At 37.7% G+C, this 24311-nt stretch overlaps 2 protein-coding genes across 5 annotated transcripts in view; both read right to left on the bottom strand.

The window, feature by feature from the left end:
* Positions 1-2171: 2171 nt before the first annotated feature.
* On the bottom strand, positions 2172-3620 carry LOC139120859 (late histone H2A.2.2). Its single transcript, XM_070685477.1, has one exon. It carries the CDS (start codon positions 3584-3586, stop codon positions 3209-3211), a length of 378 nt encoding a protein of 125 aa, XP_070541578.1. The 5' UTR covers positions 3587-3620; the 3' UTR covers positions 2172-3208.
* A 6069-nt stretch (positions 3621-9689) lies between these two features.
* LOC139120841 (ADP-ribosylation factor GTPase-activating protein 2-like) overlaps positions 9690-24311 on the bottom strand; it is a 28063-nt gene continuing 13441 nt past the window's right edge. The window contains exons 5-14 of one of the 4 annotated variants that reach the window (XM_070685462.1): positions 23742-23862; positions 20904-21034; positions 18478-18614; positions 17562-17690; positions 17173-17319; positions 16382-16498; positions 15919-16030; positions 15069-15281; positions 12699-12758; positions 9690-11768 (exon numbers count right to left, since the gene is read on the bottom strand). In XM_070685462.1, the coding sequence (XP_070541563.1) occupies positions 12741-12758; positions 15069-15281; positions 15919-16030; positions 16382-16498; positions 17173-17319; positions 17562-17690; positions 18478-18614; positions 20904-21034; positions 23742-23862 (1125 nt within the window). In that variant the 3' untranslated portion in view covers positions 9690-11768; positions 12699-12740. Of the gene's footprint in view, positions 11769-12698; positions 12759-15068; positions 15282-15918; positions 16031-16381; positions 16499-17172; positions 17320-17561; positions 17691-18477; positions 18615-20903; positions 21035-23645; positions 23863-24311 lie in introns of all 4 variants that reach the window. The other 3 variants (XM_070685444.1, XM_070685437.1, XM_070685454.1) reach the window with 3 other exon arrangements.

Genomic DNA, 24311 nt, shown 5'->3' with positions numbered 1-24311 from the left:
AACCTGAAATGCTTAGTGATGTCAAACTTGTCTGAAGGGAAGAATTTTCCTGACTGTCCAAGCTCTAAACGTCTCATTTCTAACTGTAGTCGATGCTCTTCCAATTCTCTCTCCTTTTCTCTCTGTCTTTCTTCCATTTGTAATTCTTTGTCTTTCATTTGTAATTCTTTGTCTTTCATTTGTAATTTTTCCTGCCTTTCCTTTCTTCCATTTGCAATTTTTCCTTTTCTAATTCCAATTTCTTAAGCTCCAAATCTGCCTGTATTTCTAATTCTAATTTTTTGAGTTCGAAGGAAGACTCAGGCTCATAATCTTTAAGGCAGACTCCTCAAAATGGCCAGAATTAACTAAATGTTTTGCAATCTTGAACTGTATTTCTCGCTTGCGCATAGATCGTTTAACTTCTACCTTAAGGAAATTGGCCAGTGTTATGAGGTTGTCTTTTCTGAGGGAATCAAATGTGTCCTGATCAAGGTCATCCATAAATTCGTCTGGCTTGAATTCCGCCATGATTGAATTTCGCTGAGTTCACAGTGTAAAGTAGTTTTGAAAAGGTAGGCAAAATGTTGTCAAACGGCTCAAAATATTCGTCTCCCGGACGAGCCCCCAATTTGTTACGTGCAGAGAAAACGAACAAAAGGGTGAACTCAGCAGTTAACGTTTAAACAAAATTTATTACAAAAAAAAAACTAATTGCTAAGTCAGGGATAGAGTACAAGCTTTAAAAGTGTACAGACTACTTATCTCAGCTGGGACGGCAAAGCTCCAGTCTCAGAGTTGTAACAGTCAGTTGAATGAATGAACAGTCCTTGCAGGCTTGCAGCTGCACAAAGTCCACAGTATAAATCCAGCGTTGACAGTGAAGGTCTTGAAAAGTCTTGAGAATGACTACTGCTGGAGTTTATAGTAACACACAAGAGACACGATCCCAAAAGTCTGACTGGAAGCTGTGCACGTCCCTTTATAAAGGCATAATAAGAACAATCTAGAACTTTTATTGACATGCTAATTACTGTTCTAAAATTATCTCCCTTACACAACTAATCAACTTTCCAGAACATTCCAAACATGACTAATTGAATTCAAGGTTGTGAGGTCATCAAGGGCAGTGACCTTGGGAATGTTCTAGACTAATTGAACTCAGGTCATGATGAGTGTGGGGGAAATGACCTACATAACAACTGACATTACAGTTTTAGCGAGAAGGTATTGTATATTTCATCGGATTTGATCACAAGCTTATAAAACCCTATTATGCTATAGAATAAAAGCACCCATGTGCCTTAAAATGAAAAATTGGAAAACTCATACGTATAGCAAAGGTGGCCATTTCTATCTCCTTTGTACACCATTGTAATACATGGGGATACCTGGTTCTACCTCAATGGTATGAATGACTGTTTATTCGTGGTTTTGTGTTGTGTTGGTTAATTTTTGGACTTTGGGGCAAAAAAGACAGACCATATAAATCATGAACGCTAGTAGCCTAGGGTGCATAATTTATAGTTTGATCACAGGGAAGTCGGGATAAACAAACAGACATGTAAACAAATAAACAGCAATAAATTGATAATTCACTGAACAACACAGACAGCATATTCAAGATGCGACGTCTGTATTACTACCCACTAACTCCCTTTGGTGATAGTATCAGCATACTTATTATCTATTCCCTTCGTGGTATTTTTCCCCGGTATTTTTCGTCTGTGGGTTTTGCGTTCACCCCACCTATATACGCGACAGTATGCTGGTTTGTTCCTGCCATCAGTGTCCCTAGAGATACTCCTGTTTTTCTCTAGATAGAAAGGTCACTAGGTGTCAGTGCATGAAATGTTGCAAAAAGACAGACAATTTACCTCGGTCGATATTTGAAATTTAAGTTGGCCTCTTTATACCCATGTATGAATTAACGTACAATTTCGAATTTTACAACAACAATCGTGTATTCCACAGGCTTCAGAACAAGTTGTTGAAAAGAACTATGTAAAATAATTGACGGCCCAAACATGCCTGTTACCTTAATCTTCTAATATTTACATATACGTTGCCTCTTTATATGTTTTTACGACAGTTTTGTTCTGATTATTGAGGTACTGGTAGTAAAAAAATTCTTCAAAGATTGAATACGTAAAAGGCAACTATAAACTTACATACAAACTGATAGAAGCAAGTCATTATGGTTGGTCTTTATTCAGTAGTTCTAGGCCATCGGCCCAGCATACTTAACATAGTTAGCATCAATATACAAAAATTGACAGGAAAATAATAATTACAAACACTCAGAAAAATTGATTATCATTTATCTCCTTTCTCACTTTCATAGCGTGAAAAGTGAAAGCGGCTAGACGTTGCATTATATTTGGATCATCAGATGTCATCAGAGAAATAAATTTTCTTTCTGTTGGTGGACTGAAATAATAACGAGGAATATACTTCATCCTCAAGTTATCAAAAAAAGTACAAAGTAAAACAAAATGGTATTCATTTTCGATTTCGTTACTATCACATAGCAAACACACTCTTTCATTTGCATCATTTTCAATTTTCTGTCAGTCTCAATACGCAAATAGTGAGAAGAGCATCTCAATCGAGCTAACATAGACATGTGACAACAGAAAGATATTTTTCTGGTGTAAGTGAACACTTAAGTTCTCGATAACAAGAAAGTTTATCAAGGCTACAAATTTCACTGTACCAAACTGATAGAACTCACTTATTGTGACTTCCCGTTTTTTTATTAAAGTTGGGTATATCTCACGGGACAAACTCTTATGATTTATACTTGTGCAAAGTCTTTCATTCCTTCATCTATGGCAGTTTCAAACTCGGAATTTACACGTAATTCATTAAAATTTCTGTCAGTTTCTTTAAGAGTGTTTTTATAATTGGTTGGGAGCTATGTGGCGTCCAGAGAAAAAAATTCATTTGTGCATGCTTCATTAATGAACAGTAAAGTAATTTGAGTTGAATTGAATTGAATTTAACAAATGCAAGTCTGTTCGTTAGAAAATAAATTTTGTCAATCAATTTGTCATATACGGTAGAAGCCTCTACTGTGTATATTTGTTTAGTAATTGGCGATATTGTTCACTTGTTATGGAATCTTGCTTCTTCTTTTAGATATTATGAGTGTTGCGGTAGTTCTCTTTTTTGAGGATGTGGTGGCCCTGAAAAGGGCCGTTTGGTATGTGTATGCTAGGCATACGATTTACTTGGATTTGGCTTGGGTCTTCTTGGGCAAGAGTACTGCCTGGATGTTTGGCAATACACCACCCTGGGCGATGGTGACACCACCGAGAAGTTTGTTCAATTCTTCGTCATTACGGACAGCCAACTGCAAGTGACGGGGGATGATCCTGGACTTCTTGTTATCACGGGCAGCGTTGCCAGCCAACTCGAGGATTTCAGCGGCCAAGTACTCGAGCACTGCAGCTAAGTAGACTGGAGCACCAGCACCGACACGTTGGGCGTAGTTGCCCTTGCGCAAGAAACGGTGCACACGACCAACGGGGAACTGCAGACCAGCACGGCTGGATCGGCTCTTGGCCTTACCCTTTGCTTTGCCTCCTTTACCACGTCCAGACATCTTTGTTGGTGCTTGAGTGTAAATTCAATCTGAGCATACCTCGGCGTTATTACCAGTCCTATTTATACTAACAGGCAGGATCCTGAATGGCCTCTATCTGGACCAATCCAATCCAATTGTTAGAGTGTATTGACCAATGGTTGAACGGCACCATTGACAAGGTCACAATAGGGTACATATATAGTTATCGGTATATTGTGTACTTAAGTGGTTTGGTGTTTCCTACTCCGTTCGCATTCTTTCCCGCTTAAGACATTCCCCGTGAAACTTTGTGAAACTTTGAGCATCTGCTCAATATCATATAAGGCATCCGGTCGCGTCGGCTCAGTCTGTTCCACAAATTGATCGGGACAAGAAAGTAGTAAAGCATGACATGCGTAAACCCCTTTTAATCCAGTGAACTTGTAAGGTAAATGGCCATATGAATGACTCCATAACAATCTAAAGTGCAGAAAATATTGTTAGTTGTTTTGTTTTGTTTTTGTGGACTGTTTAAACTTCTTTCTAGTGTCGGTGGGACCTTTCTAGACATTAGTTCAATGCCATGCAGTCTTCGAGTGTTTTGTTTATCTACAAAGGAAGTCGGTAAAGAAAGTGATACCTGGGTTCGAATCTTCTAACCTGGGCAAATCTTGCCTAACTTCACCTTTGGATTTGAAAGGTTCGTGAGAAATCAGTTAGCTCCCAACGTGTTTCAATGTCTGTTGAAACTTTGTGAAGATTAATTATTTCAATCACGGTCCCTTTTGTGGAGGGACCGTGTTTCAAGGGACGGACCATTAGATCTTGGGAGGAGGGGTGGTCAAAAACAGAAAAAAAAAAAATTTTCAGAGCAGAAAGTTAGGAAAAAAAATTTTCAAACTAGTTTGCAAAAAAAAAAAAAAAAAAAATAAGAAGACAAAGGCGTAAAAAAAAAATCTGCAAAAGTCTTTAAAATTTGAATTTTTTTAGATTTTACCGACAGAAAGCAACTTTCTGTATTTTTTAGTACATCCTCCCGGCACATTTTTAATTTTAATTTATACATTAAGAGTGACTGTATCCCTTATACTGGAAGTTGTGATTATCTTATCTTTTCAGGACTTTTGTATTCTGATCACTTGAAAATTATGAAATTATAGAACCTGTTTTCTACTTCTTTCCTGCGTACAAACCAAGCAGGTACACTTGGTAAAACATTGAAACTATGGTATGGTTGTCAAGACAGAAAGTTGTATTTGCCTTTTAAGATCAAGGTAAACAGATGCAGGCCACATCAGTTTCATTTTTTTCACAGCATTTTATTGCAATGATGAATGCAAGAATGGGTGAACAAGTAGAAACACGTCAATAATGATACAACAACATATCAAGTCATTATGTATTATTTTGCTTTTAAAAAGGCATTTTCAATTCTTTTTCTCAAAAAACAGCCTCAAAAAACAACAGCAACACATGTTTTAACATTCAACAATACACTACGTAGAATGCCATCTATCCAACAAATCCCAACACAAAAACACATAAAAGGGGTTGAACTTTGAAAGTTTCTCGATAGCAAATACTGAATAAATCTGCATGAATAATCGTTTTTGTGTAGCAAATTTCAAAGAAATTGGACAAGCCCTTTCAGAGAATACAGATTTTTTGACCATGAATGGCATAAATTGCCCTAAAAAGACAAATATTGAAATTTCAACACATCTATACACATCCAATCAATTTGGACATGCTGCTACAGAGAAATAGATGTTTTGATCAAAAAAGGGCAACAATTGCTCTAAAAACACAAATATGCAAATTTAACTATATTATTTAGCTTATTTTGGCTTCTCAGCTTGTCAAAATCAATTGTAAATCATGAGAGATGTTTGGTGGGGTGCATGTAGCCATTTCACCACGCAGTAGAAAGGGAAGCCGGGAAACCAAAATAGTCAATTTTCAAAACTATAGGAAGCTACTGAGGAGCAAGAAGACCATGTTTCAGAGGAAGATGTGTAATGCGAAAAAAATGCTCCCAAAGTGCCACCAAATAACACCATTGTAATCTCTATTTTTCAAAAGCTCCAATGGCAGGAGGGGGACACCCCCTCCTGACCTCCCCCTTCAAAAATACTCCCCAAGTGCCACCAAATAACACTATTGTAATCTCTATTTTTCAAAAGCTCCAACGGCAGCAGGGGGGCACCCCCTGCTGACCACCCCCCCCCCCCCGCAAAAATACTCCCCAAGTGCCACCAAATAACACCATTGTAATCTCTATTTTTCAAAAGCTCCAATGGCAGGAGGGGGACACCCCCTCCTGACCTCCCCCTTCAAAAATACTCCCCAAGTGCCACCAAATAACACCATTGTAATCTCTATTTTTCAAAAGCTCCAATGGCAGGAGGGGGACACCCCTCTCCTGACCTCCCCCTTCAAAAATACTCCCCAAGTGCCACCAAATAACACCATTGTAATCTCTTTTTTTCAAAAGCTCCAACAGCAGCAGGGGGACACCCCTCTCCTGACCTCCCCCTTCAAAAATACTCCCCAAGTGCCACCAAATAACACCATTGTAATCTCTATTTTTCAAAAGCTCCAATGGCAGGAGGGGGACACCCCCTCCTGACCTCCCCCTTCAAAAATACTCCCCAAGTATCACCAAATAACACCATTGTAATCTCTATTTTTCAAAAGCTCCAACAGCAGCAGGGGAACAACCCCACTCCTGACCTCCCCCCCCACCCGTGACCGCTTGCGTGGCCACTTGTGGTGCTTTGCACCACATCTTTGCCCTCTTTATCTTCAGACAGCGACGAACTAAAAAAAAAATTATAAATCTGAAAATTTACTCTGAAAAAAAAAATTTTCACAGCTAATCTCAATTGGAAAAAAAAAAATTCAGAAATTTACAATAGTAAAAAAAAAATTTTCACAATTTCATTGTGACCACCCCCCCCTCCCAAGGTCTAATGGTCCATCCCTAATGTCATGCGGAGTAGCCGGCAGGGTAAGTAGTACCTGAGTTCTAGTTTTCCGACATGCAGAAATTCTTGTTTAACATGAGATTAGCATGTGCAAGACGCGTGATAAAAAGCCGCTTCATGCTCCTACGGATATGTAAAAATTAAGTGAGGAGTTATAATTCAGGGCTCGAAATTAGCGGTAGTCCCGCGTCCACAGACTACCAACTTTTTCCTGGGGCTACCAAAACCCATAAAATGGTAGCCCACACGGACTACCAAAGCCCGAGACATGAAATTACTTTAATAAGTGGACGACGTGTTGATCGCTGTGAGATGACCGACGCTCATACAATCAACCCAGCTAGACATAAAAAGGCCATACTATGACTTTATTATGCAAATTAAGAGGCGACAGTGCAGTCGAGGTCTTTTGCGACAAACTTTCAATAAAATATGATTTATCAGCATGACAGGCTCGGGAAATGATGGCCAATGAAAATTCACTTCATAGTTTTTTAATCACAATGCAACAATCACAATTAAAGACAACATTATTCAAACTGCAAAGAAAATGCTGTCGGTTCATCCACAAATTACGCTTTCCGAAGTGTACGAGATCATCCCATGATAGTGTACTATCGTGGAGAAATATATACAAAATTGCCAAAATAGCCACGAAAGTATTCGGAAGATGACTACCGAGTTGTCATCCTGAAATTCGTAGCCAATCTAATTTTAGCCATGTTATGTTTACTTGTGCTGAGTGAAAAGTCGTTGTCATGGCGAACTTTGCATATAAGCTGAGTCTGCGTACGTGTGAATAGGTCGTCAAACTTTGAGGCGTCACCATTGTCCACTACAAATGCTATACCGTTCCCCTAGGGCTATGATCTGCAGGTAATGATGTCAAATGACTAGAAAATTCACTTCCGGGATAGAATCATGCAAAATAAATTTTTCATTGTCTATACATAAATAAAAATACCCTCTACAAAAACACCTTTTCATTCATGCAGGGGCTAACAGACCTTTTCACTGGGCTACCAACTTCAGAAAATGGTAGCCCAATGGGACTACCAGGCAAAAAAGTTAATTTCGAGTCTTGTAATTAGCGTCAGAAAATGCCGTCCCTCCCAAGGAAGCAGAGGCGCGTACTCGGCCGTGTGAGGGCGCTTTGTGGTACCCCTGGAAAAAATAAGGCTCCGCTGGAGAGGGTAAACAGTTCGCAAATGGCCGAATTTCCCCTTTTTGTCTCTTGAAATTCCAAAGAGTAAACTTTCTGAGCATGTCAAGCTTATATTCAAGCATATATTTGACCTTTTTCCAACATAAAACCACTTAGTAGGTCAATATTTGGATGAAAGGCCTCCACAGGTAAGTAAGCTTTGACATGGAGGTACCTCCATGGCTTTAATGCTGTCAAAAACTTCGAGTGTTGCATTCCTTTTAGAATACATCTTGCTACGAAACAATCGGGCATCTTCCCCAAATTAATGGGGACCAAAAAGGGCAAAAATTGCATGCCGAAAACGTCTTTACCCTATAGTGTACTTGTAGGGACAATGACTCTGAGTGACCCCATGTCATTCCAAAGCGCAGAAAATTGTCTGTTTTTTTGCTTTTGTTTTGTGCTCTGTCTGAACTTTTTCCAGTATAGGTGGATTCTTTACTTAGATAAGCAAGTTCACTGTCATGCGGAGTGCTTTGTTTACCAACAAAGATAATCCGGTAATGAAAGTAGTACTTGAGTTTGAGTTTGCTAACCTGAGCAATGCTTGCCTAACTTGAGTTTGAGATTTCAAAGGTTGGTGAGAAATCAGTTTTAGCTCCCAATGTGTTTTCAATATCCAGGTGCCGCCAACGAAGCTGTTAGTGAAAAAAAAGGCGTTCGTGGGCAGTTTTTCAGCGGGCAGGCAAATTTAAAAATTAATCAGCGGGCAGAGAGGAAAAAAGCAACATTTAGAGTGGGCGGGGAGAACATTTCTGGCAGTGGGTACTGGAAAATAGGTTTCAGTAAAATCAAAACTAGCTTTCTGTTGTCCCTTTTGAAAAAAATATCTGTAATCTTGTACAGTGGGCGGAAGTTTCAGTGGTTAGGAGAGGGCTGTTGGCGATCGATTGATCAAGCAGACTATCGAGCCCACAGACGCCTGTGGAGTAACTGTGTCTGAATGAATATGTCGTCCTGACAGGTGCAAATATTGGATGATGAACGAAAATATTGCATGTCCACATTATGGTACCATTCACAGATATGTGGAGAGGAGGACTGGCTGTGGAAGCTGCATGCCTTTTCTTTTTACAGTACTGAGGGGTGGACCATTTAATATCGTGGGGCTGGAAGATTTTCGAAAAAAAAAGAAATATTCCCAGCAAATGTCAATGGAAAAAGAATTATCAAGAGAAGGCTTGAAAAAAAGTGTGAGAGCAGGCAAAAATCACGTACAATGGATCAGGTAAAGACAATAATGCCATCTCATCAATCTTCCAGACCCCCCCGATACCAAATGGTACACCCCTTACATACGTTACACTATGTAGGATGCAAAGTGGACTACTAGTATAATTCGTACATGTTCAGTGATTTTATCAAGAATTGCCAAGCAGAAACGAAGCTCAACCATCATGTAATACCGAAAGTTGTATGGATGATATTAATATTTTATAATGACATTTTATTCATAGTTCACCTGTGAATTGGCGGAGCATGCCTCTCATCTACAATTCCACCTTTGTTTTGAGTGTTGCAAATCAAGAGTTCCAAATTTTCCATTATAAACAATTTCCATTTTGCAGACATTGTTTTCGTTTTTGAACATTTTCCCAAGATTTAATGATCAATTTATGCCATATTACAACATACATTCACTTCCAAGCAAACACATATGCATTTTCTCTTGAGACCATTTCCCCCTCACTCTTGATCCTCCCCAATATATAATGGTCCATCCCTTAACTATTGCTGAAAATTCTGAGGTTGGCTCTGCACTGTTCCACACAAGATATAAAATAATTTTGAGCCAAGAATTTCTGGTGCAGTGGTAGGTCAACTTTACTCTTGCACTCTGCATATGCATACTCACAGATTAATTCACAGACAGACAGACAGACAGACAGACAGACACACACACACACTTAGCAACACAAACCAAACATAAAAGAGACACAAAAAGAAGTGATTTTTTAGATCATCGTTTTACTCCGGTTTCTGCAATGATGATACATCCAATGTCAAAAACAAATCCATCCCAAAACATGTTAGTTTTCTTTCCCAAAGGAATCTCAGTACTTTCCCCCCAGATTCATAATTCATAATTACATTTTCATATTGCAACTGTACAATTCATTCAAAATCAAATAAATTTAGGTCATAAATCAGGGGTTTCGTCGAAGCTCCGTACAGTTTCTTGTTCTACGTGTATGCGCGTATATTCAGTATTGCTGTTGAAAACTGAATAAAAGTCCAGACATTTGTCTACAATAACACACATATTGTGCACAATGTGTTGTTCAAAGACAAATACGTAATATCTCGAGATGTTTTCAGAGGAAGAAGATAATGTACTTGCTCTTGAACACAAAAATAAACTCTAATTAATAATTACAGGTACTGTCCCTTTAAGTCTTGTTTGAAAATTAAGAGTATGCATGCAGAATGACCTTTGACCTATGGATGTATGGTTGTATCAACCTAATTTTAAAAAGAGAAACTTATTCACATTTGAACCAATTTCATTCAGGGAAAGTTGATTATTTTGAGTAGTTAATATCGATGAAAATTTAAAAGAAAAAATAAAATTCAGCAAAAGGGAGATGTTTTTGATGTTACCACTGTCCTGACAATCCCTGTCTTTTGTAAACTACTCCGAAATGAAACCCTTTTGTAAATTACTTGTTATGTATGAGGTAAACTTTTCATATTTTGTCCAGTTCTGTCTGAAACAAAACTGGTTTGATTTTTCTCTGATATTGGTCGTAGGGGCTGTAGCAAACATTTTTTAAATACAATTACTGATCTGAAAACCTCAGAGAAGAACAAATCTGTACTAACCCTTTCACCAACATGGTTCGACCCAAACCTTTTGTTATTAACACTGATTCAGGACCTGTTCACTGGGAATTAGGGGTGGACAGGTTAGAGGACCTGATAATATGTTCATGCTTAATGGACAGCCTTTCATGCAAGAGTTCCTTGGTTCTTTGAAAATCCTACCCGCTACTACCCTTCTAATGGAATGGTCTGAGTAATTATTCTTCGTAAGGCTTGACCATTGTCACGAAGGGAGGGGGGTAAATTCAAGAAAAAATTAAAAACAAGTAAATAATACTAAACATATGATACTTATATTACTTTATAATGTTGTAAATCTCAATAAAGCCCATGTTCATGAATTCTTTTTGTATGTTGTTTTTTTCTTGTTTACAGATAATATATTTTTTTTTCTTTTGTCTTTTTTATAAAATGATGATGATGGCAATTTTTAATTTCTACATCAACACTCCTCATCAGGAGAGCGAGTTAGAAGAGCGGATGTTTTCTGTCATGAACTTTGAATACATAATAAATGACAGCGCGAGTCGTCCACTTCTTTTGACTTTGGAAAACATAAACACAGCATGAAGAATATACCGCCAAGAAGGTAAACCCTGTTTTCTAAGACACACACTGATTGGATGCACCAGGAGACAAAATCACAAACATGCCTCTTTCTGACCAATGAACACATAGTTTACATGTATTATACACAATTGAGAACTACTCCAATAGGAACATAACAGAATGTAAAATAACATAAATGTTTTAAAAAATCTCCCCAAAAAGTTTGACATCCCTCTTTTGATTAATACATGTATTTTACTTTGCTGGTGATTTTAATTGTTCTCTGTTAAAAATTCAACCATGGCATGATAGTTTAATGGAATATTAAATTCAGAATGCACCATTTGAAATTTCATTAATATTCTATAATTTTCTCACTCCTTGTTAGAAAAAGATTGGAAGCTTAACACCACCTCTCTGCTGACTCCAGGGGAAAATATCCAAAAATAGGGCACTTTTGTGAATTTTCATCTTTTCTCAAACTCATAAAATAAATCTATTCAATTGAGTTGAATGCGTCAATGTTGCCTTTGGTGGTGTTGAGGGGGGGCTTTAACCAGACTTCTATTAAAAACAAAAGTATCTTCAATATTATGTCCATGAGGGCAGTCTTCACAAAATCCTTCCCATCTGTGCATTAGGTACCACCATAGTCCTGTAATAGAAAGATTTCAAAGTTCATTAACACAAAACTCCAGCAGATGTCTTGACTTTTCCTTGCAAAGCGATGGTCAATATTTGGTGAACTTGACGATCGCAAAATATAATAATTATTCTATTTATGAAGGTGATAAATATCTGGGATTATCTATCTGTGCAAAAAATCATTTTCATGGCCCATGCATGAAGTTTCATTGTAGTATTTTTGAAGGTTACATAGTTTTCTAAATTAAACAATTTACTTTGTATTCAATGAAAATTCTTGGCTACATTCAAGGACAGAATTCAGTCGATAAACAGTCGGGTTGTGATGTCGAATCATACAAGGATATCTTAAGGTCATGCAGGGGTCATGAAAATAGCCAATATTCAGAGTACATGTATTTGCTATTGGAAAACATTTGTTATAACTGTAACCTTTTCAGAGTACAACAGCCAGTCAATAAGACAGTATTAGTGTAACCATGCACAATCTACTCTGTATGGTGTTACGATGACAGAGAGTTATCTGCACAAGCTACAAGTACGAGAGCTTGTGATGCCAAACAGAGCAGAGACAAACAGCTTTCTGAAGGCATATTGCACAGATAAGCGTGTACCTGATCCCATAATACAGTTGCTGGATATATAATATTCACAGATTTCTTCAAAATAGTGTCTGCAATACTCAAATGTCACTGTAGACTGATCCTATAATCTGATTGGATATATGCCAATGCTGTCCATACAGCTGATTGGTCAAATAGGATCACCTGACATATTTGCATATTGATCATGTGAGCTATTTGCATGACCAAATAAGGTGCTTTACTACTGCATGCACTTCAGACAAGAAGAATACAAGGACTATGAACATGATACTACTTTCGTTCACTAATACTAACATGCCAAACTACCACCAAATAAATACAAAGAAATAAATTACTTTGTATTTTCTTCTTGTCATACTGAAACTACAGAACTATGTTCAGCTACCATAACGATCCTACAGAGTAAAATTAACATGAGAATATTACGCTTTGATGATGTAAGTTTGACATCAGAAGGTACCAATCTTAACCCATCAACCTTAGTCCCCTAGTTTTAATGGTCTGGTCTGACTATACAGTGCAAGACAAAAGATGTAGAATGGGGTTTGTGAGAGGATCAAGTTCAGCAATCGTCTTTGGATATTACATGGTTTTTCTTTTCTCCTAAGAATCGTGTATGTTGTTTTAGATTAATGAAAAGTGCAGAATTCATCTCATCACACCCATTACGAAATGCTTTAGTCCACCCACACAATTGAAGACAATGAGGTTGTACCAAAAGCGTGGAAGTAGATGGGGTAGTGGCTGTCAAAAGACTGCTATCTTCTCAAGTGTACACTTGAATATGCATAATTCAATACCACAGAATAGTGTTCTAACAGTACTGCAGAAAGACTGTCATTTTCAGTTGGTGAACGTGCTATACTTTGGATGATTAGTGGTGCGCCCTCTATCAGGCGTCCAGTGCAACAACTGAGAGGTGCAGGTTCTGTGCACATGACAATATCTGGTATGACCCTTGTAATTATGAATATAGTCATGCTTCACTATTGCTTCCCTAAAAGTTTGCTTTGAGGATTCCTAAAGTGAAACTCTCAATTCAGTAGCAGAGACTGTCAGATCAGATAGAGCTCTCATCTTGCATGCCCTTGTGGGTTGATGCTTTGAACACTGCTTAAACAGTATGTGAGAAAACCCATCAGGCAATGGAGTGATGCGAATTCCTGAACTCAGAAGTCATAAATAACCTCTTACACATGACTGTTGACTGTTTGATAGCAGTGATTTGACCAGCCACAAATTCAACACTTTTCACATACTGAACAATCATAATCCTTTCACATGAAAAGCATGCAAACCCAAACCACCAAGATAACAAAAATACCAATCCTCATCCCTTACAATGCTTTGAAGTAAAAGATACATGCACAGAAGACCTCTGTATCCCATAAGAATAAATGCAGTGGACTTATCAATGTCACCAGAATATAGTTGACAAAAGTCTATTAAAGTATGCCATTGAAATCATTGCCAAGGTTTCATGGCCTTTTCATCCCACAGATCAATTGTCAGAGCATTGCAACAAATATATTTCAGTAAAAAATATAATATATGTAACTTGTCCAGTACAAAATGAAACTTACTGTTTGTGACATCTATCTGACACTGGGGTATTACTGTCTAACATCACTGAATGTCTATTTCTAAGAGTAAATCTAACTTTGTACCAATTTGACAGAATTGTTCAACAATTTGTTGTGATGTCACATAAACGTTTGAAGGAGGAGTCTAGATATCTCATTGTCAAAATTGAAAGTTCATTTGCTGGGCCAGTGACTTGGTTTAACACAGTCAGCTAAAATATTTGATTGGACATGATGTCAGCATTTCTAATGACTGGCCATCCAAGAAGCCCAACTGGACACAGTGACAATCTGAGTAAAGTTGATGCATTCACTGAGGAGAAGGGGCAAGTTAAATATTGATGACATTTTCATTGGAAAATAATTCTGCCTTTTCACAATCAACATATTTCCATAGCACTGTTCCCTTTGAGTGAAAGGTAGAGCACTAGCAATTTGTCAAGTGCGACCATATCACAAATATTACTAAAAACTCCTGTCTTATGGTTTGTGGATTATCCTTATACCTGACCAATCAAAATTGCTTATACATAAAAAAGTACTACTTTGTATCAGTACAACGCATCTGATTGGCAGATGTTGTATCGTGAGTGAACAAAGCACCTATCCCTATGAACCAATCTGTTGGTGTAAGAATACATGCAATGCCCCAGTGATAACAATCAACCATATATAACATGATATCATGCATTCAATTATTTTTGCATGCATATTCAGATTAAAACAAATCCCTCTTTGACAGTATATTAAATTCCAGCAATACTTATAGGAGAAAGACTGGACACAACACCATTGTTTGAATTTCTGACTGAAAGACACATGGGCATGCACTGTGGTACAGAGACATGCATGGATATTACACAGCCATTTTGGACTTTGAAACTCAGAGAGAAGTATTGACTTCACTCTTTCACTGCCAATTTTTGTACAATCTAACGGTGACCACTGGCCACTACTTTGACCACTGAACTTTTTGCACAATTTTACAAGCAACTGACTTCTTCTGTCCAGTAATTCATTTCAAATTTGCATATTGAGTGACCTCTGACCTTTCAAATACCAACATGGCTGCTTCCAAAATGGCCGACAAAGCCTAAGCTATCAAAACAAAGTCATATTTACCTGGATTGTTGTCATGACACCGTTTGCTAACCTGGACAACTTGCCGGCTACTTGGACGACACCTTCCTTCATTCCGTCTTTGATGTCACTGAAGTTGGCACCGCTGGAGTAATTGGAGGAGGCGGAGGATTTAGACCTGCCATCACCGAAGTAGTCGGAACTTGATATACTGCTGCTGCCCTCAAAGCGGGAAAGGTTTGCACGGCTTTCATACTGTGAAAAGAAATGTGAACTGCCCTGGGTGAGAGATCTTGTTGTAGATTAACTGGATTGACTAGCTAATGTGGTTAATATAAACTGGATGGTATGAAACCCCCGTGAACTCTGACCTCACCATGACCTATGATGCCATGTTGGTTATCACTTCTCCGAACCCTGACCCCATGATGACCTGTGACAGCATAATGATATTCACAAATTTCAACTCTGATTTCCTTATGGCCTACAATATCATGTTGGGTACCCCTTGAACCCTGGCACATCAAAGTAGTCAAAACCTATTATTCCCACTGTTGCCCTGAAAGTTGAAAAGGTTTTCATGGCTTTCATCATGTGAAAAGGACTGTGAACTGGCTGGTGAAAGATATTAGATTGTATTGACTTGCTTATCCCTGTGAATCCCGACCCCCTGACCTATGACATGTTGGGATTGACTTTTTTGAGCCCTGACCCCCATGTGACCTATGACACCATGATGACATCACATATTGGGATTTTTTCATGCATTTTCACATTAATTGCTAGTGATACAAGTTAAAGCATAGCAAGCTGTACTTCTTAATGGGAAAACTGTGAAAGCTAGATTGTTCAGAATCAAGCACATCAAAGACAAATTATTTTTTGTACTCACAGAAGATTCACCTCCAAAGTACTGGTCTGATGATATAGCTTTTGCAGAACCAAATTTCTTCTGAGCTTCCGTTGACGATGATGCCGGCTCGTAGTCTTTTTTTGTTTTGGATCTGAAAGACCAACAGAAACATTGTCATGGTTTGCTGATGGCATAAAAAGTGTTGCGGTAGAATCCTGTAATGGATGCAGGTCAATGAATGTGCCACTAGGATTTTTTACCTGGTGAAAAAAATCAGTGAACAATAAAACAAGGTTAAATAAAATTTGTTATCTTTTTGAAAAACAGTAGTACAAGATTTAAAATGCCTTCCACTTTTTGAATTCTCTACGGCATGAAAAAACTGATACTTTCATCATATATGCAAATCCTGTTGATGATAATTCAAAAGATTGACGACTTAACGTCATATTTGCCGAATGGTTCCAGCTTGGCCTTTGTACATCCATCACTACCAACTTACTTGCTCTCTCTTTCTCGATCAACTTCTTCCAAAATGCTGTAAACCCGTGATGTCCCACTTTCAACATGTTCCCACTCATCTAGGGGGTCCGATTTGTCAAATGGTGTGTCTGAATACCTAGTGCAGCGAAAAAAAAAAGAAGCAACATGTAATGTCAAACAAGCCATCAAAAATCACTCGTCCAGGGAGTCAGGTTTCCTGAACTGCAGATCTTGTTTGGCATAAAATAATTTCAGCATCATTGTTGCTTGAGTAGGCAACCGAACATCAATTTAACTACAGGATAAAATAAGTACAGCAAAAAAGGATTGTATAGTGTCATTCTGGACAAAATTATTGAATCATACCCATTTCCTTAACCCTTTGAGCTAGAATGCTGTAATTTTTCTCTTCAAAATTTTTCTACAACATTTTACCAATTTTTATGAATTTTCTATAAGTTTTTTTGATTATTTTGGACTAAAGGACATCACATCTCCCTTTGCAAAATTTTGACAAAAAGCTGAAAAAAAATTAATGTCAGTGTTTTTTAATAAATACGACAAAAAATTGACTTTCTCGCTCAAAGGGTTAGTTTCTGTAAATTTCCTAATGTGAATTTAATAATGACAAAAACCCGACTTTCAACACTGTTGACATGGGCTCAATCAAAAAATGCATTTGAAGGAAATATCACGTTTATATTCACAGCTAGGAAAGGCCTCTCCAACTGATTTCAATAACTTTTCACATCATGGCACCAGGGGAATGCATACTTATCTAGTCTCTTGTGCCAGTAAAACCAAACTTACCTAGGGGGTCCCCTTGTGCTGGTAAAACCAATATCATAATCTTCAAGGATGTCATTGCGTCTGTCATATGGACGCCGTTCTGGTCTGCTGTTTGGGTTTTCTTGTTGAATCGTTGACATATCACTCAATGCTGAATGTGAAATTGCACTGTGGAATGTGATGAATAAATATTACTCTTGAGATGATAAAGATTTTCTGAGGAACTATGGCTATGTAGAATATACACATGACACACAAAATTCATTGTGTTTACTGAAGAGGAAGTTAATCACTATTCTTATAATCACTATGTCCTCTACATGGGGTCACCCTGTTATGTTTTTGTTGTGTTGAAAAAAAACATTACTATTTTCCAAGTTTGGGATGTCTTCAAAATAAGAAAGTCTTACCTTCTTCCGCCGAAGCCCATTCCTAATCTTTCCATTTGTTGTGCTTTCTTTGGATCCACACTTTTCATTTTAGCTTCTTCTTTCTTCTGTTGCATGCTAAGATCTTGATACGCTAGTCTCATGGATGTCCTGTAATCAGATACAGAGAGATTTGTTTGAACATACAAAGGTTTTTTCAATTATGTTTAAGTCAAACTGGATTATCAATAGTTACAAATAGACTCCCTAAGTTGCTGTAAATTGTGACAATCGACCAATCAGATATGACCTTCTGAGCACCTGCATATCAGCAGGTTATCTATGGAGTGACCTAAAATAGATACTTTCTCATTCTCAGGGAAAAGCAGAATTTTCAAGCTGTGCCATGTTGAATTGGATTCAAAATTACTGTCCACTCCTTTCTATGTAAATACACATAGATAGAGTTAACTCTACAACCATGATAGTGTAACTTGACTTGAACATTATACAAAATAAACCCTTCTCCTGACAGGTCTGTCACTTGCTCATCTGTGGAAAGCAAATTTTTAGATAAAACATATTTGTATCTTCAACTACTCGGCTTGGTATGTTATAGAAGTTGTAGTCTGTAGAAATTATGGTTACAGAATCTATATTTTCAGATGTCTTCAAATGTTCAAGTCTTTGTTAAAATGCAGAAAATGGGACGTGTTTTGCCTCGCTGGTTTTTGCCTGGGATATATGAATTATCACTAGTTACTAACCTTATGGCAAAATTCAGAGTTTACTCTTAAATTATATACTGTTTCAATGTCTTTGGTAGTGTCTTATGCAAAAACACGTTTCTATTGACAACCAAATTGTAAGATGAGAATATCAGAGTTTTGTGAAATCTTGGTACATGCCCATGCCAACAATCAACGCTCATTAAAAATCAACATTTTCTATCACTCACATTTCAGCCTCTGCTTCTTCTTTCGTTTTGGGTTTTGCCGCTTCCTGTTTCCGCTGGTCTTCTTTCTGTGCCTGTGACTCTATTGCATCAAAATCTATTTTCACTTTCTGGGCTTTAACACCTTTCTTTGCACCGAGCTGAATGCAAAAGAAGCACAAATAAACAAAAAGTCAGATGTTGATGATACAAATACATGTGTAACTAAAAGGGGCAAAACATTTTTATGTAGACACTAAACTTCATAAATATCTACATTTCTTACATGTCATGCACTAAGCTGAAGAGACGAAAACATAAACACACAACAGTAAGACATTGAAGACACAAATCTCATTATAAGGGGCATAAAACTTTTATGTAGCCTGCATTTATTACATGGACACATCTTCAGAAAACTTCATTTCTTACATGTTAAGCATCAACAATTTCCAAATCTGGAACTTTCCAGACACTATTATAGTGTCAATGACAGCATACTTTTTCACTAATCATACTGAAATCTCCTTTTTTGTAAATTGCGGCAAATTTTTTCAAACTTGAATCAAAATCTTCAGACATATAGATTTCAAAATAGGGTTTTATAGAATACTATGCCATTGAAATTATGAGCTATGAACTTGAACTTCTTGCAGCATTGTAGACATTTTGCGATAACTTACACAAGAAGTACAAAGGTCACCAATCCCATTGGAACTTTGACTCCATCTTTAAAAGTGTATATATTTTACACAAAGATTTTTCTGCCAATTTATCACTTTTTCAGGGTTTTACATGACGCGCATTTCTGCGTCCTTTACGCATAAACCGGACGCAGGACCCCTCAAAAACTAAACCACGCGTCCCTTGGGACGCAGCAATATCTGTTGCTGGTGTACACCTTGCGAAGCTGCTGAACACGTAAAACACATCCCAGTAAACCTTACCGACCCCGTACTTTAACCCTTAAAGTGCCGCGTCGGTTTATAAACCGACACGGCATTCTCGCTCTCAGCGCCACGTCGGTATATAAACCGACAGTGATTGCGTTCTATGCTTATGCCTAACTTAGCTATGCATTGCCGAACTCAGCCAGAAGGAGGGTATTCCTGACCCTTTGAACCCAATTTAGTACCATATAAGGACTAAAATAATGACATCATGCAGCCTAACAATCGAAAATTCCAGTAATTTATGCGAACTTTCTTCAAAGAGTTCAGCGGTTTTCATGAATATTTAATCAGGTCTGCAGTTTCACCCGTACGCGGATACGGCCACAGTGCATTGAACGAAACACGTACGTACGTTTTGAAAGCTTTACCATGCCGTAGACACGGAGGACAACTATATTATGCCAAGCTACTGCCCTCTGGGTGATAGAAATGATAGATTTTACAGTTTTTTTGAGAATATTTTATGGAAAAATGACGCGATTTGGTGACCAAATCGATCGCGATAGTGAACTTCGAACGTATCGGCGGCCAAGATGGCGGCACTGTGTGATGCCTAACTCTCGACATGGACGCAGACCCGAGGTTAAGGTTTTCGAAGTCCAAAACATGCAAGATTGAGAAATTTGTAAGGATTCGGTTAAATTGAAGTGTATTTTGTGAATTTTCAAGCGTTTGACTGCCAAAAAGCCCCTTTAAACTGTTGATATTTGACCTCCGGCCGTCCTGAAGCGAGACGGCCATAACAGTCGACCCGGTTTGTAAATGAAATGTAGTTGTTCTGAACTGTTGACATTGCGAGACATTTCCTACGTGTTACGCATTTTTTTAACTGCAATAAACCGGACATGAAACTTTTTTCTCGATACTTAGTGGTTTCTTTCCATTTTGTGGCGGATTTTGTGGCGTGCTTGTCAAAAAATGTGATCAAACTTGGCGAACGGATTGACTAGTATGTATGGTAGTACGAGTCCGTGACTCGATAAGCCACAGATAGTTACACACGCGTACGTGAATTAAACTAATGTAAGTTGGGTCAAACACCAAAATTAATCGATAAAAAGGTTAGTGAAATGTGTTTTTGTCTTCAACTCTTCATTATAGTTATACAGGCGGTTCAAACTATACAGAGTCAGTTGAATATGCCCTATAGTTGTGTGCATGTGTTGCACAATAGTTACCCCTCCATGTACAATATGGAACCTTGTTGTCTCTGTGTATGCAAATTAATACTAATTGAACACAGTGAAGACCATGGCATTGATAAACTATAAACATTTTTGTGAAATAAATTGGGACCCCCATATTTTGATGTAGGACTCCCATTTTCTAACACCAGGAGTCCCAGGGACTCTCAAAAGTTAAAAGTGATGTAAACCCTGCTTTTTTAACCCATTTGCCTGCATTAAGATAAATCCACTCTCTTGAAAAGCCACAGCTGTGTGCAAAAATGTTGTGGTGAAACAATATTTGGGCCGTTGAGAGAACTTGGAAACTCACCCCTTTCTTTGCACTGGCTGGTTTTCTTCCTCCAATGGTAGATTTCCTGGGTTCAGCTTTTGCCATGGCTGCCGTTGGCGATATACTCAATGCTGCTTCTACACTGGGAGCACCTTGATCATTTTCCTCACCTGTGAAAGTTTTGTCACATCAAAGTTATCCAGTTCATCCCTGCCAATGCCTCATATATAGAATCTTCCGACTTTTACATATGGAATGTAGGGAACATACCATTTGAAATTTAGGGGGGGGGGTTGAAAGACTCAAGGTGGGCAGATAGGAAGAATGTTTAATACTTTTACTAGCTTACATACCATGTTGAATGGTACTGTTCATAAAATATCTGCATAATAAAACTGCTTTGGTGCCACTAATTCACTGAGAAGATTATGTTTTCATTGTCTGATATCAAAGTGGTTGATATACTAAAGTCAACCACTTGTTTTATTTGTTTGTTCCAATAAATCTGTTTTATTTTACTTTCTCAGCAAATTTTATTGAGGTTTATTTTTTTCCTCAGTTCAAAATATAGCCATGGCACCAAATACACGGCAAAATTCAGTCCTATTTGTGCTTTTCCTTCTTGAATTTTGAAAAGGAAATTCACTGCTTTCATGACAATTATTTTGTTCATGCATTATTGCAGAAAGCCTACCAGGAAGTCTTGAATGATTTTACAACAAACGGCAAAGAACAACAAAAGAAGCATTAAACTACACGTTTGCATAAGATTTTGAAATTTCACAAAAAAGATATTAAAATTGAAGAGTGACTTGAGTGAAACCTGTTTGTTCTGAACAAAGCTATGATTTTGAGATTAACTTCATAGCCTGCTGACAATAAACAACAAAGAAATCCGAATGACAACACTGTGTTGTCTTCAGTTGCTGGAGTTTCATTGAATGGTGGAAGCTTGAACGTTTCACCATGCCATGCACATGCATACAACACCACACCACACAAAAGACATGCTGCCACTACACTACTCAATCAACAACCACCTTATCATGAACATTACAAGTTCAGTTCTGGTTGCTTTTTTTGCCAAGATTGCAGTCTCATTTACCGACATTTGATAGAAATGTTTAAATCATGTCAACATCTGTTATACAGCAAAATTATAGATAGGCTGAAACTTACATGGGAAATACAGACCAGATCATTACAATGATGGCAACATTCAATGATACCAAATTCATGGAGTATATATTTGACAAGCTTAACGTGCGCGAGCAATTTCAATGATACTGATAATATATTAATAAGGTGGAGAATAAATTTGCTTTAAAAGAGTATGCGTGATGTCAGAGTTTTGCAATGTTTGATACTTGGCTTTGAACTTCAAACTTAGCTTTGAAAGAGTATGCATGATGTCATTCAAAGCTTTGAAATGTTTGATACAAAAAGAGCGATGAGAGAAAGAGACTACAAATGGCTTCAAACAAAATCACATGCAGCAAGCTGAATACATTCCATGCAGATATTCCCAAGTGTGTAGTGGGTGTGTGATTTCCTAATGCCACCAAAGTCAGCCACTGTCAAGGTTGCTTTGCTAGCTGGATGTCATGGCAACTGGAAATACTTTACCTCTCTGTGATTTTGAGATCTGCTCTTTTTTGACTTAGTGTTCCACAACTATTATGATGTATATGTATATACGTACGTACGTATGTGCATGCGCATGTATGTATGTATGTACGTATGTATGTGCGTGTGTGTGTGTGTGTGTGTGTATGTGTGTGTGTGTGTGTATGTATGTATGTATGTGTGTATGTATGTATGTATGTATGTATTTATATATGTGTGCATCTATGTATGTATATCACATTCTATACGACTTTGACTGTTCCCCTATCAATTTGTAACCAAATAGTTTCTAGTTCAATGCTCTACACACTCTATCCGATTGAGATATCGTAACCACAACATCACACACATGCATCTACAGCAACCTTGAACTTGACAAGGTTCCCCAGCAGAGCTTTCAAAAATTCACCAGCTTTTTATTACAGGCAAGTTAGGGAGCTTACCTATGCTCAATGAAATTGATGAACAAATTTTACTCTGATCTGGTTGATCTGAATGCACTGAATTAATAATACTTATCATCAAGTAACATACTTGGATCAGCTCCAGATGGGTAACATGGTATTGCTAATCATAGACCAAATTAAAAACGGCAGAATTTACTTGAATATGGAAACTTGCGCAGTTAGCAACTGTCGGGTTTTGTAGCCGAGAAATCTGTGCAATGAACTAAGTTCAATATGTCAATCCTATGTCAACCCTAGGTACATCCTGTGTCAATACTATGTCATTCAGATACTGGTCTGTTTAACACTTCGAGTGCTGTAATTTTTCCCACCAAAATTTTAGTGCAACATTTTACCAATTTTATGAATTTTTCTCTAAAGTTTTCGATAATTTTGGACCAAATGGACATCACATTTCATTGGCTACAATTTTTTCTCAAAATTTCTGAAAAAAATGACCGGGGTATATTTTATAAAGGCGACAAAAACTGACTTTGGCGCTCAAAGGGTCAGCGTAGTTCAGTATGTCAAGCCTGTGTCAATCCTATGTTAACTAGATAATTGTCTGTGTGACATGATAAGAAAATACAATCTAGCTTTTGAATGATTTTGAATACAGAATGTCTCGCAGTTCCCTGCATTCACAACAAATAGGGCAAGACTAGTGAATTTTTGAAAGCTTCCAATCTACAGCCACCCTTATACCAACCTTTGTCCTTTTCTGGCGTAAGTTTTGCAGTGTTTGCGAGCCCGTTACCGTTCCCGTTATTAATTGCTATGGGTTTGGACATTGTTATTTTAGTACCATTGTCCATTGGTTCCTGCCCCTCGGCTATAGAAGCCGGGGTTTCCACTTCCGTGTGCTCCTTGAAGAAGTCGACCTCCTTGGCAACGGGAGACTGATGTCCTACTCCATCAATGTGAAGCTGTGGAATTGGATAATCAAATTTAATCCAAAAGGGTTAACTTTCACAATAGACTAGATGAGACACTGCTTGGGGGCACTTTTTACACTCTCTACATGCTTGGAGCGCCCTCAAGGGCCAGATATTCCATTGAATATTAAACATTGCTACTGAACTCAGTTGAAAGTGTGCTTAATCTTGTTTAACCCTTTGAGTACTGTATTTTTTCCAACCAAATTTTAGTGCAACATTTTACCAATTTTTATGAACTGTTCTGTAATTTTTCTGATAATTTTGGGCCAAATGTACACAATATTTCATCAGCTACAGTTTTTTATCAAAATTTTGGCAAAAATCTGACAAAAATTGACCGAGCTATATTTTATGAGGGTGACAAAAATTGACTTTGGCGCTCAAAGGGTTAATCTTCAATTCCAAGCATCTTTGACAAGTTCCATTTCATTTGATAA

The sequence above is a fragment of the Ptychodera flava genome, chromosome 2 (assembly GCF_041260155.1).
Source record: "Ptychodera flava strain L36383 chromosome 2, AS_Pfla_20210202, whole genome shotgun sequence".
Taxonomy (NCBI): domain Eukaryota; kingdom Metazoa; phylum Hemichordata; class Enteropneusta; family Ptychoderidae; genus Ptychodera; species Ptychodera flava.
The sequence above is the reverse complement of the archived record's forward strand: the minus strand, read 5'-3'. Positions and strand labels throughout refer to the sequence as shown.

What these genes read in the sequence shown, in the direction of transcription:
- LOC139120859 (XM_070685477.1), bottom strand. Translation starts at nt 3,586, where the DNA reads ATGTCTGGACGTGGTAAAGGAGGCAAAGCAAAGGGTAAGGCCAAGAGC.